The 16832-nt window shown below is 42.9% G+C and overlaps 1 protein-coding gene across 5 annotated transcripts in view; it reads left to right on the top strand.

Annotated features, from left to right (window-relative positions):
• Nucleotides 1-208: 208 nt before the first annotated feature.
• CIB2 (calcium and integrin binding family member 2) overlaps nt 209-16832 on the top strand; it is a 38028-nt gene continuing 21404 nt past the window's right edge. For 4 of the 5 annotated variants that reach the window (XM_048955678.1, XM_048955677.1, XM_048955679.1 and 1 more), the window contains exons 1-2: nt 209-1141; nt 8749-8783. In XM_048955678.1, the coding sequence (XP_048811635.1) occupies nt 1091-1141; nt 8749-8783 (86 nt within the window). In that variant the 5' untranslated portion in view covers nt 209-1090. The remainder of the gene's footprint in view (nt 1142-8748; nt 8784-16832) is intronic. The other variant, XM_048955680.1, reaches the window with a different exon arrangement.

Genomic DNA, 16832 nt, shown 5'->3' with positions numbered 1-16832 from the left:
TGCTGCGGGGTCCGCGCTCCCGAGCTCCGTGCCCGCACTGTGGGGCGGGCTGCGTCAGCGCAGCGTTCCCGGCAGCGAGCAACGCTACGCCGCCGGTGTGTGTGTGACAGCCGCTGTCCGTGTGACTGACGGCCAGTGTCCGCGTGACTGACAGCCGCTGCCGCGCCGTACGGCTGCGTGCGACCTCCCGGCACGGCTGCGCATGTGCCATTTCCTCCGCGGGGTGAGCCAAGCCTTCAGGCGCGCATGCGCTGTGCTTTGCGCTGTGGGCGCGCGTTTCGCGCCGAGTCCCGTTAGTCGGTGAGGCGTTGAGCGGGGATGCGGCGCTCGGCTGGCGCTACTCGGGGCGGGCAGAGCGCGGTGTGAGCTCGGCCTGCAGCGCTCTGCCCGGCACGTAATTGGGTGCGAAGCGATGAAAGCCGGTGCTGATAACGTTACGGTTAGAGTCTGGCTGTGTACACAGAAAAGTATCGATCTATTGCCGTTACTTATGCCAGGAGTAAATATTGCTTAACGCTCTGCCGTTGAATTAAAACAAGAAATGCAAACGGGGCAGGTGAAGAAGCGCGAGCCGGAAAGCTGGGCTCAGCCTACAGCGGCGCGGCGTGCCGGAGTTCGCTCGTGCTGTGCACGCGTCTCTTCGGCGCTCTTTTGCTCGCTCTGCGCGTGTGCGCAGTAGCGCTGCTGTGCCGGGCGCTGCAGGGGGCGCCAGGCGGCGCTGTGAGGCGGCGGCTCTGCACGGGGCGCGCTGAGGCGCGGAGCGGAGCGGCTGCGAAGCCGTTCGTAACCGTACAGCCCCGCGGGCTGGGAGTCGTGAGAGCTCCGTGTGGAGAAGCATCTGAAATACGGAGAGAATGGCATCGCTGCCTTCGGATGCCACCTGCCTGTGACTGCAGCGCCCGCCTCCTAGGTGCGCTCGAGTGAAAGGTTTTCCGGTCCCGCTTCCTTCCGCAGCACGAAGCATTTCAATGCAGGCTTCGCGATTCTGCCGGCGCGTTCGCAGGGAATCCGTGCTCTAAATGCCCGCCGCACAGAGCAGCCCGGCTGCTTCCTATGGGATGCATCTGCATAAAGGAAGAATTCTTCTAAGATGGGTAATAAGCAGACAATATTCACTGACGAGCAGCTGGATGCCTACCAGGTAAGACAGCTCGGTGCCTTGTGTTGGAAGGGTGGGAGTCACATCCGCCGCGTCTGGGCTAGGAAACAGCCTAACATTCGTGACCGGCTTGGGAAGGGCGCTTGTCTACTGTAATCGTTTTACTGAGCAGTTCCTAAAGGAGGGAAAGTGTGTCCATAACCTTTTTATAAACCGTGCTAACTTCCCTGTCGGTAGGGGCGAAAAAAATTGGATGTGTCTAAATCTATGCCTAAGTTCACTTCAGGCAGTAAATCATAGAAATGTGCTTGCTGTAAATCCAAAATAGGTATCCTTGTGCTTTTATCCACTCCTGAGTGGTAATTTCTTCTTCTTACCAGAAGACATACTCATTTAGTGCCTGGGGGTACTTTGTGGGTGGTACTTTATTTGTGGCACTCACACCAGCTGTGTTTTTCACGCTCCAGGTGATGAATGATTTCGTCTTATCCGCATTTTAGCATAACCCAGACCTTACTGAGGTGGTTTGAGGGATGCTGTCTGCACTGTGTACACCTAGAACGAGTTTCTGAAAACACAAGTTGGGCAGCAGATGAAATAGAAGTCTGCTGGAGAAGGAGGCAGGTGAACGCCTGCTACAAGGTGCAGGCAGGGCTGTTTGCATTGCTGTGTTCTGTGAAGTGATGAATGCAGGCAGAATGAACAGTTTGAGAAGTCAGCGTTTAATTTCTCCTGATAATCAGGGGACAGATTCAGGACACATGAAAGTAAAACTCTTTATGTTTACCTTCGTGAACTTTGACTTCTATCCCTGAATTAGAAACTGTGATTTTAAATAGTAATTTTTCTTTATTTTTAAAGTTAGTGCTACCATGGGCTTTTTACAGATGTAGAGATTTACCCAGATGAAGTCAGTCTGGGGGCATGTACTGAGCGTGCTATGAAATAAGCATACATTAAATTCTTATTAAATTCCTAATCCTGTTGGTAGCAGGGTTTCATATGTGTGCTGTTCTTGCTATCATTGTATGAAACACAAAAATGGAGCTGCTTTGATTTCCACTCTGTCGCATATCTCACCCTCACCAGCAGTCCGTCACTGTAATATGTTAGTCCAATGCACTGGTCTGAGGCTTGGCTGTCAAAGATCCTCAAAGGCTATTTTTTACATCCTTGCTAGATAGGCAAAAGGGGAATCACAGACCTGTGAAACACTACTGTCTGTCTTCCTTCTATCTTCAAAAGTGAACACAGAACAGAGCCCAACTGCAGCAAAACAAAACAAAATCTAAATGTAATTAATGTTATCTTCTTGACATAAACTGGCAAATGCAAGAGCCGAAATGTCATCCCTAATTCATTACTCTTCATCCAGAAATTGCCTTCTTCTAATGGCTTGTGCAGCCCCTGCCTTTCCTAATGCTGGGTAATTGATCTCAGAGCCTCGCAGTGGTTAGGCTGGTGCATTTCTTTGTTACAGGAGGACTTACAGCTCACTAGGAGCAGTAAAACATGCTTTGCAATAATCCATTGTGCTTGTTGGTACCCCAGTGTACAGCCAAGTATATACAGATAAATGAACTTTTGCCATTGCCATCTTTTGAACATGAGTTATTCTGGCTTTGTAGCACCTGAACGTTATTTTAGTAGAGAGGTCTTTTTTTTTACCTTGTAGGTTGTTTTAAGAGCTTGTTTCATAGGAACTGCTTCTGATAGGTGAAAGGAGGATGGAAAAATGAGAAGTTCATTTGCTTAATGTGTGGCAAATTCACACGTAAGCAGCTTTATATCAGGAGTTAAAGGTTAAGCAGCAGCAAAATCACCTGCATGAGGAGCTCGCATACGCTGATTTCAGGCCAGCAGCGTGTTATCGATGAAATAAAAGATCCTCATTTCATCTAAGATTTTCAAAAATGCCCATTTATGAACATCTTATCGTAACAGTAACCATACTGAAAGATCAGTTTTTAACACAACATTTAAATGAAATAATTGCCAATCTGTTCACCCACAAGATGACCTCAGAGTTTTCAAATAGGTGGCTGCTTCAATTAGTCTCCAGTAAGGCTGCTGGTGGGAGGGCCAGCTGGAGCTGTTTGTGGAGAAGGTGCTTGATATGACTCTGCGGCATTAAACTTCTTATCATTCTTTTATTATTATTATTTTTTAATACTCAGAATAGAGAGAAGCCAATTAACTGAAGAAAGAGTGGCATGTTGCAGATCCCCTAACACCTTGTGTATCATCTGGAAACTCAGTAAACTGATGTTGTTCTGGCTGACGGCTCTCTACATTTACATGAGCCTAGTGAAACATCAGGGTAATCTAAGGAGTCGGGCTTTTGCAAGCATTGGTTTTCTCTTAGAGATTCACCTCATCACCAAGTTAGACACTGGTTTCTGCTTCCTGTGCCCTTACAGTACTTGCTTGTTTTGGTGGTTTTGTTTTTAACATAAAATGCAAAATCTCCCCAAGGTCTGGGTAGAGAAAAGGTAAGTGTTAGCAAGGAAGGTGTATTTCATTGCAATCAAACAGCACTTCAAAATGAAACTTGTAAGAATTGTATATAGGACAACTTCTGGGTGCCAAGTTCCATAATGAGAAAAGCAGTGAACCGAGAATTTAACTGTGAGTGGTGCTGTGTGAGGATACTTGAAGCAGTGGGAAATAAGGGCATTAAATAAAGCAATATCAGGGCCATGTATTGGCCTCAGTGCACTGCATTATACTGAACAGGAAATGCCTCCAGGCTGTGCTTGGGTTTCGGCCTGACTGCTCTTGGAGCAATCTCACTGCTTTCACTGTGGTTGTTTCAGTAAGTGCTCTGAATTTGATATGATTTCAGTTCTAATTGTTCCCTTAATAGGCATAACTTGGGGAATATAGGACACAAATATTTTATTTCAGATCATTCTCTTTATTCTAAGTCAATCATTTTTGCATTTGTTAATTGCTAGATTGTTTCCTGTCCGCTCTTCCATGCAGCACCAAAACAGGATGGTGTTTGTTCCAGTTGTCTTCGAGGCAGTAGTGCAGTAAGCAGCAATCATGTGAAATAATCACTGTGCTGTCTTTTCCACAGGAATTTGCCTATTGCAGAGCTAGCCTTCTCCTTCTATTAAAACACATGTCAGAGTGGAACTAAACTATACTTCATGAGCAATTTGCAAAACCAGATGATATCGGGTACAGAAATGTCCTATATAAGCTGAAATTAAGCCACGAAGATATCTGCTGGTTTTAAAAAGCTGTGCTTGGCTCAGACAGGATCTGTGATGAAAATGTGCTCCTTAGGAGGCAAGAGTGCCAAAAGCACACTCATCACAGGTCCTCCAGGATCAGAAGTGCAAAGAGCACTTCTCCCTTTGATAAAGTGCTGCCGTTAATGTGCAAACTTCCAGCAGCACAGCAATGAAGGAAGGCTTTTTTGAAATCATCCTGCAGCCCCATTCCGGTTTCAGGTTACTGTTTGCTGCATCTATGGATTGAGCAAAATTGCATTTGCTGACAGTCTGTTTCTTTGTTAGTACTTGCTTATGTCCGGCTGCTTTCACTCCAGTGCCCCACTGCTTCTCACAGCTGCAGGTTTGGCCTGCTGAAACTCAGTGGGGGCTGCAGGGGTTTTCTGCTTGTGTTTTTCTGCACAGTGATGAAAATACATATAAACGTGTTGCTGATTCAGTCTCACAACAGCTCTATGCTGGCCTTACTTGTATGGCAATTAGAATCCAAAAACAGAACGTCTGCACAGAATGGAGATAGTAATGCATCTACTGCATGAAAACTCATTTCATTTTATCTGGCACCTTTTAACTTTTGATTTGTGATAATTTAACACGACGACGTTTTCATGGTGTTTCATTTGAAGTATTCTTAGACCCATGGAGTCCTTTTGCCACAGTACTAAAGATCACTTGGGATTTTCCAGATGAAATACTGCTGTACGATGTTAATATTTGAAATACAGCATTGGGTCCTCTCATTTCTTAAAAGCTGCTCAGTGAGACAGCTAAAAGGGATTCATCTGTCTTAGCCTGAGGATGCTATCTGAGTGCCTGTTTGTCAGTGGTTTGCTTTATCTGTGGCCTGTTGGCATTTGTTTGAGGCTGTCAGATTGGGACTGGTTTTTGCATTGCAAGGACTGCTTGGCTGCACTTATTTGCTTATAAAGCTTTGTGATGTAGCTGTTGCAGGAGCAGAATAAGCCTGCTCTCCTGAAATTATGCATATAATTATACATGTATAGTTGTAAAGAAGAAATATACATTTAATAGGTGCAAGAAGTGCCTCTGCATAGTTGAGTATTGCTGTTTTCTCATTCGATTCTGTTCTTCAATTTTTCTTCTGTTCCTTGCTGATAAATGTTACCTTCTCTGTATGAAATCGGTTTTATTTGATTGGCAGTAGATGCCACAGAATAAATCATAATGTGTTCTGATCTTGGAAGCATGCCTCACCTTATGCTCTGCATGTATATCGTGTGAGATTAAAGTTGGTTAGTTAATCAGTGCTCTCAGTATCATTATCTCTACTCCTATTTTTTGCTCAAATCCTGTTGCCCTAAATATGAAGCACAACCAATCTAGGAGTTTGTGATGAAGTCCTGAAGGCTAAAGGAGCCACTGTTTCTATGTTACCATCTGTCCTGAACTTGCATTCACCTGACACAGCAGGTCAAAGGATAAAACACTTATCAGTTCAGGTACTGCAAAACCTTCCTGTTGCTGTGTTGGTTTTAAAAGCAAATGTTAAGAGCAGAGATGGTTAATTCTGCTTCACAAGCAATGCAGTGACTGGCAGAAGGTTGCAGTACCAGCCCCATTCCCTGGGGGTGCCCAAGGCCAGGCTGGAGGGGGCTCTGGGCTGCCTGACCTGCTGGGTGGCAACCAGCTCATGGCAGGGGTTGGAACTGGGTGGGCTGTAAGGTTCCTTCCTACCGAGGCCGTGCTGTGACTCAGTGATTCTGTACAACCCAAGTGCACCAGCTGTCTGAGTCTCTTCTCTGCAGAATATTTTAAGAACCAGTTAAGCCACCTAAATGCCAAGTATGAGAATAGAGTCCCATTATACAAGCTAATGATCTCATTAAAATCAATAGGAAATCTTCTGTTTGCTTTATGATATTCACTGTCTTTATTAGCCATAAGGACGTTAAGCGGATAATTGCTGATTTGTTGAAGTAGTATCTTATCTCCAAACAACCATTAGTAATCCTTCATATTGCACTTGCAATTAGCTCACTTCTAAGGGCACAAGGACAGAGCAAGTGGGACAGCAGATCTTAGAAGAGAAGCAGGTTTTTCTCCCAGGCCCTGGAGGAGGTAACGTTTCAAGGCGAGACTGTTCTATTCTGAACTATTCTGTTCTGGATAACCTGAAAGCCATGAGGGCCTGCTGTAGTGTTTCAGGACATTGCATAGAATTAGAAAAAAAAGCCTATATTTTCAGGATAAATTCTTGCCAGAAATCTAGAATTGCTACAAATTATGAAAACTGTGTTCCCATTTCTTTAAGTAGTTTGCCTGTGCTCAAGTAGAACAGGCAGGTTGCTTTTTAAGTCCATGATTAACTAAAATACAGCCTATGTGACAACAGATGTGTTCAGTGACATTTGTTATTTCAACATGTCAGTTTACTACTTATTGTCTATCATTGTGTATTTTTCTGTATGAATGAAGTAGGCAGAAGAAAATTGGATGAATCACCTCCGTGCTTCTCTGGCCGAAGGTTTTTAATTAAATCGGAATTAAATTGCTGTTGTTCCAGCAACTACAAAATGGAATTATGCTTAGACCTGTGTTCCATGGTGGCTCCAATCCAAAGTGGGGCTGTGCTTACAACAGAAAGGGCAGTCCTGTACCTCTTTCCTGCCATCAATAGATACTTGCTTTAACTCTGTCCCTTATGTCGGTGCTAGTATAAGTTAAACTGTGTTGGAAGGTGCAGAAAGGAGACAGTTTAGCAAAAAAAGACTATGATGTTTTGAAAGTTTCTCAGTGGTGTTTTCACAGGATTCTGGAAGATGAAGGGTAACTTGTCTTTTTCATCTTTATCTCTATTTGCATATCAATTCCCTGTCAGCTTTCTAGTTAAATAACAGCGCCTGCTGTTTTGTCAAGCCTGTATAATTACGGGATGGTTGCTGCACAGAGCATCACAATCATCTGTGAGATTGTACCTGCCTTTCACCAGTAAATGATGCATCCTTAAGTGGCAGTTTGATTGTAAGTAGTGAACACGTTGGAATTAATGAAGACTTTCCCAGCTGGCTCCTATTTCACTTTGTGCAGTTCCAGACAATGTGACATCTTTGTTAGCAGCTTTCAAGGTGCCTTCCTGTGCTGCCTTGTAACACTATTCTGCTGTGCAACACACGGAGGGGAAAGCTCTTCTCCTGCTGCTTTATACAGAGGAGAACAAGCAAACTGAGTAATTGATACCAGGCAGGACTGATACCTTACCTGGACACCTGAGACAAGCTGGTTGATTGCTTCAGATAGCTGTGATCATTGGCTTTTCCCTTCCTTTGAAGCAGCAAGCATTTATAGCCAGATTAATTCTCACCTTAGGAATGAAATGAAATTTTCTCTCATTGCCTGAAGTGCAGAATGGGAGTGAGGCTATGATAGTTATATGTACTCTTCAGTAGGGCCAGTCAGGCCCGCTGCTCTTACCTTGTCACAAACTGCCTCTTATTATATATTTTAAATGTTTACATTAAAGGAGAAAGGTGGAATTCTTGAGCACGTGTCTGCCACATCCCCTGGGCCATTGCATGCCTTTGTCATTGGAGTGTTTGCTCCCACGCTCTTTCCCCAGCAGCTGGTAGCTCCATGACACAGAGCTGTATATTATCCAAACCTATGGCCTGAACAGGGAGCTGAACTGGTCACCAATATTTCATTGCCACCCGTGTTCCTAGTTTTGGAGGCAGGGCAGAATTTGCCCCTAGCATCTAGTAGACAATATAGTGAAATTAGGGACTATTTCCTTCCATTAATGGCATGTGTCTGGCTATTGTGCTTTTGCAACACCTGGTAATATAACCTGTTTTGTGACGTGTAGAAATACACAAAGTGCAAAATATTTCAGTGCTCAAATCGCCGTTCGCTTGTGAAGTGCCAGTTCTCCTAGCAAAACTCTGACATCGGTAAGGAGTGATTTAAGTAAATGTGAATTGCAGAGTCCAAGTTACAAGATAGTTTTCTTAATCTGTTCGTTATTTATGGTGTTCTAGATCTGTTTGTAGAATATTTTTCACCTATATTTTACTTATTTTAATTTTTCTTCTGATCATTTCACATTGGTGGAATGTTTCAGCAGACTGAATTGTAGAATCATAGAGTGGCCTGGGTTGAAAAGGACCTCAAAGATCCTCTTGTTGTCCAACTAATTGCAAACAAACTGCATGTTTTTTTTCTCCAGGAGTTCCACTCTAGGTATATAATTTTTCCTGACAGCCCCATCCTTAGAATATTTTCATTATTTTATAGCATCTGCTGCTTTCTGAATCAAAGCTAGATGGTAAACAAATGGCATCTGTAATGTTTTTTTCTGCCAGATCTGAGTTTCCTTCCAAAAATATTAAAAAGTAATGATTTGCACTTTCAGTATTCCTGTCATACAGTAACACCTGTTGTGTTTTACAGGACTGCACGTTCTTCACTAGGAAAGAAATCCTCCGGTAAGTGAGTTCTATTAAATTCTTCTTCATAATCCATGTGGAAAAAACTAAACCTTTCTTTCTGACTAGTGAGGAAGCTGGTTATTTTGAATAAGTGAATGAGTGTAGCACTGGACTTGGGATACATGCATAATATGTAAATATATGTAAGGAAAAAGATGTTAATGTCTGTACCATAGGTTTTTCTAGGGATAGGCAGAGAAGCTGTGACTGTGTGAGAGGAATGCACTGCTCTTCTGCTCAGGTGTGAAGTGAGGGCTTGTTCTTCAGTCAGTGTGGGCTTTGGGATGGGCTCCAGCATGAGAAAAACTGGTGGAACATAAACACTGAGATATGTCCTCTGCTTTGTTTCTGTAGGAACTCTCTCTTTAGTCAGCTGCTAAGGCTGGGATTGCAGTTAAGCAGTTGTGGGTCTCAGTGCTTGAAGTACACGGCATTGCTTTGTTTCACTTGTGGTGGACTGGGTCAAACCAAAATCATTCCTGTCTGTCTGTGCTGACTTCTTGCCTTGGAGCCTGCCATAGATTCTTGATCTTCTAACCTTCAGACTAAGGATGTGTGCAAGTACATCATAGGCTTTTTCCTGTCAATCCACTCGTATTTTTGTTTTCCCTGAGGATTTTTGCCCTAATAAGGAGGAAGGATGAATCTGTGGCTTCAGACCTAGGAGCTCACAGTGTTCCAGGACTCAGATTTGAATCGTCTCTGAGATGTAAGAGGTATCAGGGAAACAGCTTTTGTTTTCATAAACACTGGGAACTTCTCTCAAGTCAAAAATGGATGTGGTCTATGTGAGAAATGTTCTCTGCCTTAGCTCTGTTGGCATAAGCCTCTGTAAGACATTCAGTAATTCTGTCAAGGCAAAAAGTAATGGTATGATATTAGATGGGATGATTTGTTTTTTCATGGGGGGAAAAAACAGGTGGTATTTGAATTAGTTTCTGGTGTATTTTGTTCTCATTGCTCACAAAGAAGCACTTGCTCCTGGTCCATGGACAGCATCTGTGCAGTAGGAACATAGCAATGCCAGGGCTGAGTTTGGTCTGTGTCCTTTCATCTAATTGTTATGGTTCAAAATTAAGTGCAGTGTTGTTTCAAGTCAGGTTATAATGTGACTGAACTAGTCAGAGCTTTGTGGTGGGCCTAAATATGAGTTTAACGCAGGCTGGCCCCACCAGAGAGACTGGTCTCAAAGCAATTCAAGGCTTCACAGGCGTGGGTAACTGTACCAGGAGGTGACTTCTTTAACCAAGCTTTCCTTAGCTGCAAACCTCCAGGAACGGCACACAATTGCTAGCTATAAAGAGGTGTCACGCTGTGTTTTTGTACCCTACAAAAGGCCTGCAGCTCAAATAACCACGAGTGGCCGTTGTGTGTTCTGTCAGGACTGTAACGTTAGTTCTGCTTAAAGAATGCTGACTTTGACAGCAGCAGAATTTGTCATCGTAGTTGTCTGAAACAGCAGCTGTGTGTCAGGGATATTCCTGTAGTGTCATTAGTTGGAGACTGAATAAAAGATGTCCACGTGTAGCCACCAAATCTCAGATACACACGTTATACAGCCAGGAAAAAAACCCAACCAAACAGAAATGGTTTAGTCTTGCTTTCTGTGCACTTTCTAAGCACTGAAAGAAACCAGAAAATACTCTTCTTCTGTTTCACGTGAGCAGCTCATTATACAGCTTGTGAAAGAAATTAACCGGGACTGAATAAATGAAAATTGCTTTGCGTTTCTCTAATTCCCTTTGAAGTCTAAACTGAAAAAAACCCAACAACCAACACAATGCAATAAGCAGTTATTAATACTTGTATTCATACCCTGTTCCAGTGAGGGAAATAATTACAAACTAAGGATGTTAGCTTGTCAGTTTAGCTTGGATTTGTCACTTGTGTTTGGTCTGTCAGGGCATTTGGACCCTTCCAAGGGAAGCAATTAGCAAAGTGGGACACTGTGCCATCTTTCGTTCAGGGATTGTTCTCTTTGTTCTTGTTTGGGAGAGAAATATTGAAATGGATACCCTGAAAGTGGAATTGATTTCTGCTGCAAGGAGGTAGATGCGTTTTTGGTGTTTGTACAGCTAACACACATCTAGAGAAGAAAAATCTGCACAGATGGAGATCTAGAGTGTGTGTAGCACAGGCCTGACTTAAAGAATATGATTTAAAATACAGCTAATTTTCTAGCAAGAATGCAGTGTTGTCAGGGTGAGAATGGATGCAGAACTGTAAAATGATTATGATAGAGGGGAAGTAAGGAATCAAGCATCTCCCCAGCAGATGTAATTAGGAAACTGCTGAATCTGAACAGGCAGACTTTGTCACATCTGGAAAACTGCGTTTCCAAACTGTAAATTTGAGCCATTGTGAGCAGCTGAGAAAATACATAGAGTGTACTTTGAAGGAGACACTGGATTTCAGGAGAGGTTGTTCCAAAGTTAGGAAAAAAGGACAAGTCACTGTATGATGGCTAACAGGAGTTCATGGCATTGGCCAAAGCTGGCTTTGAACTGGGAAGTCAGAAAGAAATATTACTCTGTTTGGTTCTGCTTTTTTTTTTTTTCTGGGTTGCAGTGGATAAAAAAATATTTGTTACCATTGCACAGCTGTGACAAGCAGGTAAAAGCTGGCAGAAATGAAGAGAGAATTCCTTATGGAAATGGCATAAGTGTTTTACATACATTCTGGAATTTGGTGCACGGTGACATGTTGGCCTTTGATCTCAAGGCACTGAATGTCTCAGGACATTGTAGAAATAGCAGGTATAAATGAACTGAATTTGCAGATGTTGCGGTATTGTGGACTGTATGTCCTTCAGAACTGTGTGATTTGAAACAGCATTCACAGATAAATAATTTGTCATTTGTGTTTTTTAAATCCTTGCCTTGCAAGTGTGTCAGAGTAGAGGACGTCGCTGATTCATAGAACTTGCAGATGAGGGAAGCAGCACAAAGCTGTGGAAAAGATTCTCCTGCTACTTAAGAACAAGATTTTTTTAATCTCAAAAAGCCTGTCTGGGTGAGGTAGGGACTAAGGAATTGAAAACTCTTTTTTACTTTCTTACTCTGTTACTCGTCTGTGTGCAACCAAGCACCCTGACAAACTGCCCCTTTAATTTGTCTGTTATACCCAGACCTCATATTTTGGTGCCCTTTAAGTGTGAGGAGAATACTCCCTTTGTTTAGGTTGCAAGCTCTGCCTGGTAAGGATAACTGAAGCTATTTCTTCCTACAGAATGCTAAAACTGATCTTAGTTGTAGGTTTTGCATCCTGTTGCAGTGCAAACACTGGTCTGCATACTTTGTGAGGCTCACAGTATCTGAGAAATGTCACTGTCACCTGATAGACCTGGTCATTTAAATAGACCAGCTAAAACACAGTCAAGTGTTGACTGTGGCAAGTGGTGTTTGAGTTAAAATAGCACTGACAGGCTGTAATGAGCACTGGTTTTCTAAAAAGCAAAGAAATGTCAATAAATAGCCTTGTGTTGCTGTTTTTCTCTACTCACTAATGTCCAGAGTGTATGAATGATACAAATTATAATGCCCTCTCCTAATTTGTTGCGAAATACAAATGCAGCTTCTTCCAATAAGAACATATAACTCTCTTTGACTTGAGTACCATGAAAGCCTAATAGATTGTATAAGCTGTAAGGAAAACATCTATTCCCTGGGAAGAGAACAAGGCATGCACTTAGACTCAATTATGTGATTTTTGTTAGGCCAAAGGAAACCTCCTTCTTATGGACTGTGTATGGGAGATAAGGGAGCCTTTGGCTGCATGATTGTGCAGTATTGTGCAAAAAAAAAAGTGGGAAAAAATCTGCTTAAGAGAAACTGTGCAACCTCAGAATATTATCTGTGAAAAACAGATATTCTTGGGGTAAGAGATCAGGTTAATGGATGGTGGATAATAGATGCTCTGTTTCCAAAGTACTATATACCAAAGCGGATATTAATGTTTGATGTAGAGTGCTTAGAAGTATTAAGTCATGGGAGTAATTCTGAAAAAGCATGAAGCTGTGGGAGGAGGAACAGTCACTTGGAATCGCTACGTTTCCTCTTCTGCCTTATCCTCATAGTGTGATGTATCTGCTTATTGAGAAGCTCGCTACGTGATCAGTTTATGATAGGGCAGATACAACTGCAACTGACTGTATTATTGTGCTAAGTATGAGCTGTGGCTTGCTGTCTAAGGGGTGGAGTAGAATCGAGAGGTGTTTCAGCATGGGCTAAATTCTCTGGGTGGGAATAAAGGGGTTTATAACCCCTCAGTAATTGGCACTTATTGATTTGTCATATGCTGCAATTTAGAAAGCAAGTAAGTACTGCTGTGCCTTTCATTATGCACTGCAGGATGCTTTCAGACGTGGCATGAAGGAAATGCAGATCCAAGGTTATTTAGTCTGAACTGAATTTCTAGTGCAGCTGCTGAGTTCAGTGAGTTGATCCAGCAAGGAGTAATCTTGCCAAAGAAAAGCTAATAGTTTTTTTTGGCTGAAACGAGCTTCCCTGGCTGGCTGGCTCACCACCTATTCCTGTGAGTATTAGTGATGACCCAAAAGAAGGGGCACAGTTGTTTAGATGGGGCTGAAGGAATAAGTACTGCAGCTCCAATTTAGATGAATTTAATCTCATGTAAAACAGCATGACACTGCAATTAGGTGAAATAGGCTAAGTGGTTTTATCCTTCCCTCCCTGGGGAAAAATAGCCTCTGAGAAAACCCAAACAACAATAAATCTTTTTTTTTTTTTTTTTTTGGCTGGTTTAATGAGCTGAAACTGCTTTCTGATAGGTGAGTGCTAGAGCAAGAAAATGCAGCTGAAAATGAGGAAAGGAGAGGAGAGCTGGACTCTGCATTTCTGTGCAAGAGAGATGTTAGATTGACTTAGGATAGGACTTTGGTGCTATGATCAACTTATGAGCATATAAATGCAGGTTGCTGTCAGGGGACTCTGGACATGTTCTCCTGATTGAAAAACCAGGTATGGAAAGCAAAGCAGTATGTTTATAAACTATCAGCAAACAGAACAGCTCATGAATATAAGCTGAGAAGGAAATAAGCACCACGGAACAGCAGTCTAGGAGGTGAAGAAAACCCAGTATGGGCTGCAGAAGTAGCAAACATGGCTGGTGGAAGAGAAAAGCCATACGCTGTTATTGGTGTTTCAGGTGACTGTTTATCACCAGAAAATCTAAATACACTCCCTGGGAAGTGCTTCCCACAACCCATTGGATAGCACTTGTGAGCCCAGGACAAAAGGATGCTAAAGACTGGTGGGTAATGTAGAGATATTTGTATTGTTACTGAGAGTGTATTATCTAAGATACTTGGGGGACAGCTGACAAATGTTTAGAACCTTACTAACTTTTTTGATAGGTACATGCTAGGGCTTTGAAAACATGCTCCTCTGTTGCTCAGAATGTGGAAATTAGGCCAGAACTTCAGGGCACAACTTCAACATACAGGCAGACTCCAGAACAGCGGCTCAGCTCTGGGATGCCTAGAACGTAATGCGTGCTCAGAAGCAGCCACTGTGAATTTGCTGAAAGCAGATCTCCTTCATGAGTGGCTACTCTTGTGGATAAGAGAGAACAAACAAATGCAACATATCTTTATTGTGGTAAAGGCTGATTGTATATTCCTGCACATGTCAGTTCTTCCCTGCCTCTGTTGTGTAAGTGCACTAACTTCTTGGCTAAGGTACGTGTGAATGTATTTTTTCAAAAAGCCTCAACAACATTGAGCAGAAGTGAATCAGACACTGAAGATCAACCTTACAAATTCATATATATATGCAAAATTAGCAACAAGCTGAACTGATACTTGAGCAGTGAAGTGCTATCAGTAGATAGGAGAAAAAGTTGCAAATGTGGAATGCAGTGTAACTGCCTGTTGTACTTAAGGTTTGTGACAGTGGGATTAGTTGGTATAAGTAAATTTTAAAAATAAATATCCCCCCCCATATTTAAAATAAATAAGGAGAAGGGAGAAATTCCATTCCAGCCAGCATCGTTGGGACCTCAGTAGTTGGCACTATTGTTCAAAAAAGATTTGTTGTACTGGAAAAGATCCACTGGTGGGGGGGGGGGAGAAAAAGGCTTAGGAAAAAAATCCAAAACAAGCAAACAAAAAAGCCCACCACACTACATTCATAGCAGCAATTCATCTGTTTGCTTAACATGCTTGTCTTGTGGTTGTACATGGGAACAAGTAGTTAAGTTGTCTCCTACAAGGCAGTGTTTCTCTTCCTCAGTTTTGTGGACCAGATTTTCTAGCAGCCAACCTATAACTCCAGTATTAACGCTTGCCTGCTAGCCAGCCCATATGGTTCTGTTTCTCCCTCTAGACTAGTACGATTTGGCAAATACCAAAGCATTCAGACCCTGATTTCTTGGGCGTCTGTTCTAGCCCAAAAGCACAAATTCTGTCAACTAGAGTTGTTTTATAGTTTGAGGCTGACTTATCCTAGCTAGCTGCTGGAGGAATACGGCACTAAATCACCAAGTTGGGCACCAGCTGCCCAGTTTTACAGAAGAGCATTTGTAATTCTGTTGCATTGTTCTCTCTGCCTGTTCCTTGGCGTGTCTTTGAAGAGAAAAAGGTGAGGTTCAGAGAAGCCAGTCTGCCCATCCAGATATGCTGGATTTTAAATCTGAAACCTGCCTGACAGTTAAGTTGGGAAGATAAGCAGAGCTTTCCTCCAAGTGTCTGCAAAACCTTCCTTATAAGGGAGTGGGATAAGGGATACAAAAAAGTGCTTGAGATGCATCTCCCCTTTGGAGCAGGCTGCTGTGCAGATGGAGGGACAGGCTGGAACACAGCTTATGCAATCCTAACACATCCTGTCTTTCAAAAAGTTTGGGCTCTACATAAAGAAGGGGTTTGCTGAGAGGATGAAGTTTGGGGGAGCTTTACACCATTGGGAATCTTCTAAATGTGTCTAAGAGACTACATGCAGAAGAACATACATCCTGAAGCTGCTGTTGATCTTGTTAATTATGTTTCTATTCCTGTTGTTAAGCTTGTTTAGCCCCCCGAATGACACACATCTAGGCCATTCTTTATGACCTACACCTTTTGTGTCATAAAGTTTTCCTTTATAATACTTCAGTCACGTTGCACCTGGTTTGCTAGGCACAGGTGAGAATAACTCATTTTCAGTACTGACCTGTATGGAGCCTGTAGCACGGTGTTCAGTACTGGGCTCTCCAGTACAGGAGGGGAGTGGAACAGACTGGGAACAGCTGGGCAAAGTGCCTCCTGCACAATGGAGGGACTGGAGAGCCTCTCTTATGAGAGAAGTCAGAGCAGGGCTCATTTCAGCTAGCCAAGAGGATGCCTGGGGGAATCTTGGCCATGTGTGCTAATACTTGAGGAGAGGATGGGAAGAAAGTAGAACCAGACTTTCCCCTGTGATGCTTGGTGGTGACAGGACAAGAAGCACTGAGCTTTATATAGTTGTGTGAATGCTTTTACTCTTACATGTATTGAAAGACAAAGTCTTCCTAATGACTACATCTTTTAGAATAAATTTATTGGTATAAGCTCTGCCCAAAGACATTTCTCATGCAGAATTTTTTATTTTACTTTACTGCAGGTGCTTTTGGAGGATATTTATTTAGTATTGGCTTGAGTGAATTTCTACTGCTTCATTTTGCATTGCAGAGATGAAAGAGCACCTGACATTAACTAAAAGCTGGCAGAATGGGAGAAAATACAGTGGGAAAGGTCTCAAGGGTTGAGATAAGGACAGGGACATGGCTCACCAATAATCGTCATGGGCAAAACAGAGTGAGCATAAAGAGATTCATGTAATTCATTGACAACTACTACTGAGATAATAAGAGGCCATGAGATAATAAAAGCAAACTGAAAACACCTTCACACCCTTCCATCTTCCCCTACCTCCCACTGAGCAGTGAAGGGGACCAGGGGCAGCAGCCAGTTTATAACACTTCTCTGCTGCTCCTTCCCTCTTATTTTCCTCCCTGCTCCATCGGTCCTTCCCACGGGATGCTGCCTTTCCCCAACAGATTCTGTGTGGCCCA

This window comes from Lagopus muta, chromosome 10 (assembly GCF_023343835.1).
Source record: "Lagopus muta isolate bLagMut1 chromosome 10, bLagMut1 primary, whole genome shotgun sequence".
NCBI lineage: Eukaryota > Metazoa > Chordata > Aves > Galliformes > Phasianidae > Lagopus > Lagopus muta.
This window is presented reverse-complemented; position numbering and strand designations above follow the sequence as displayed.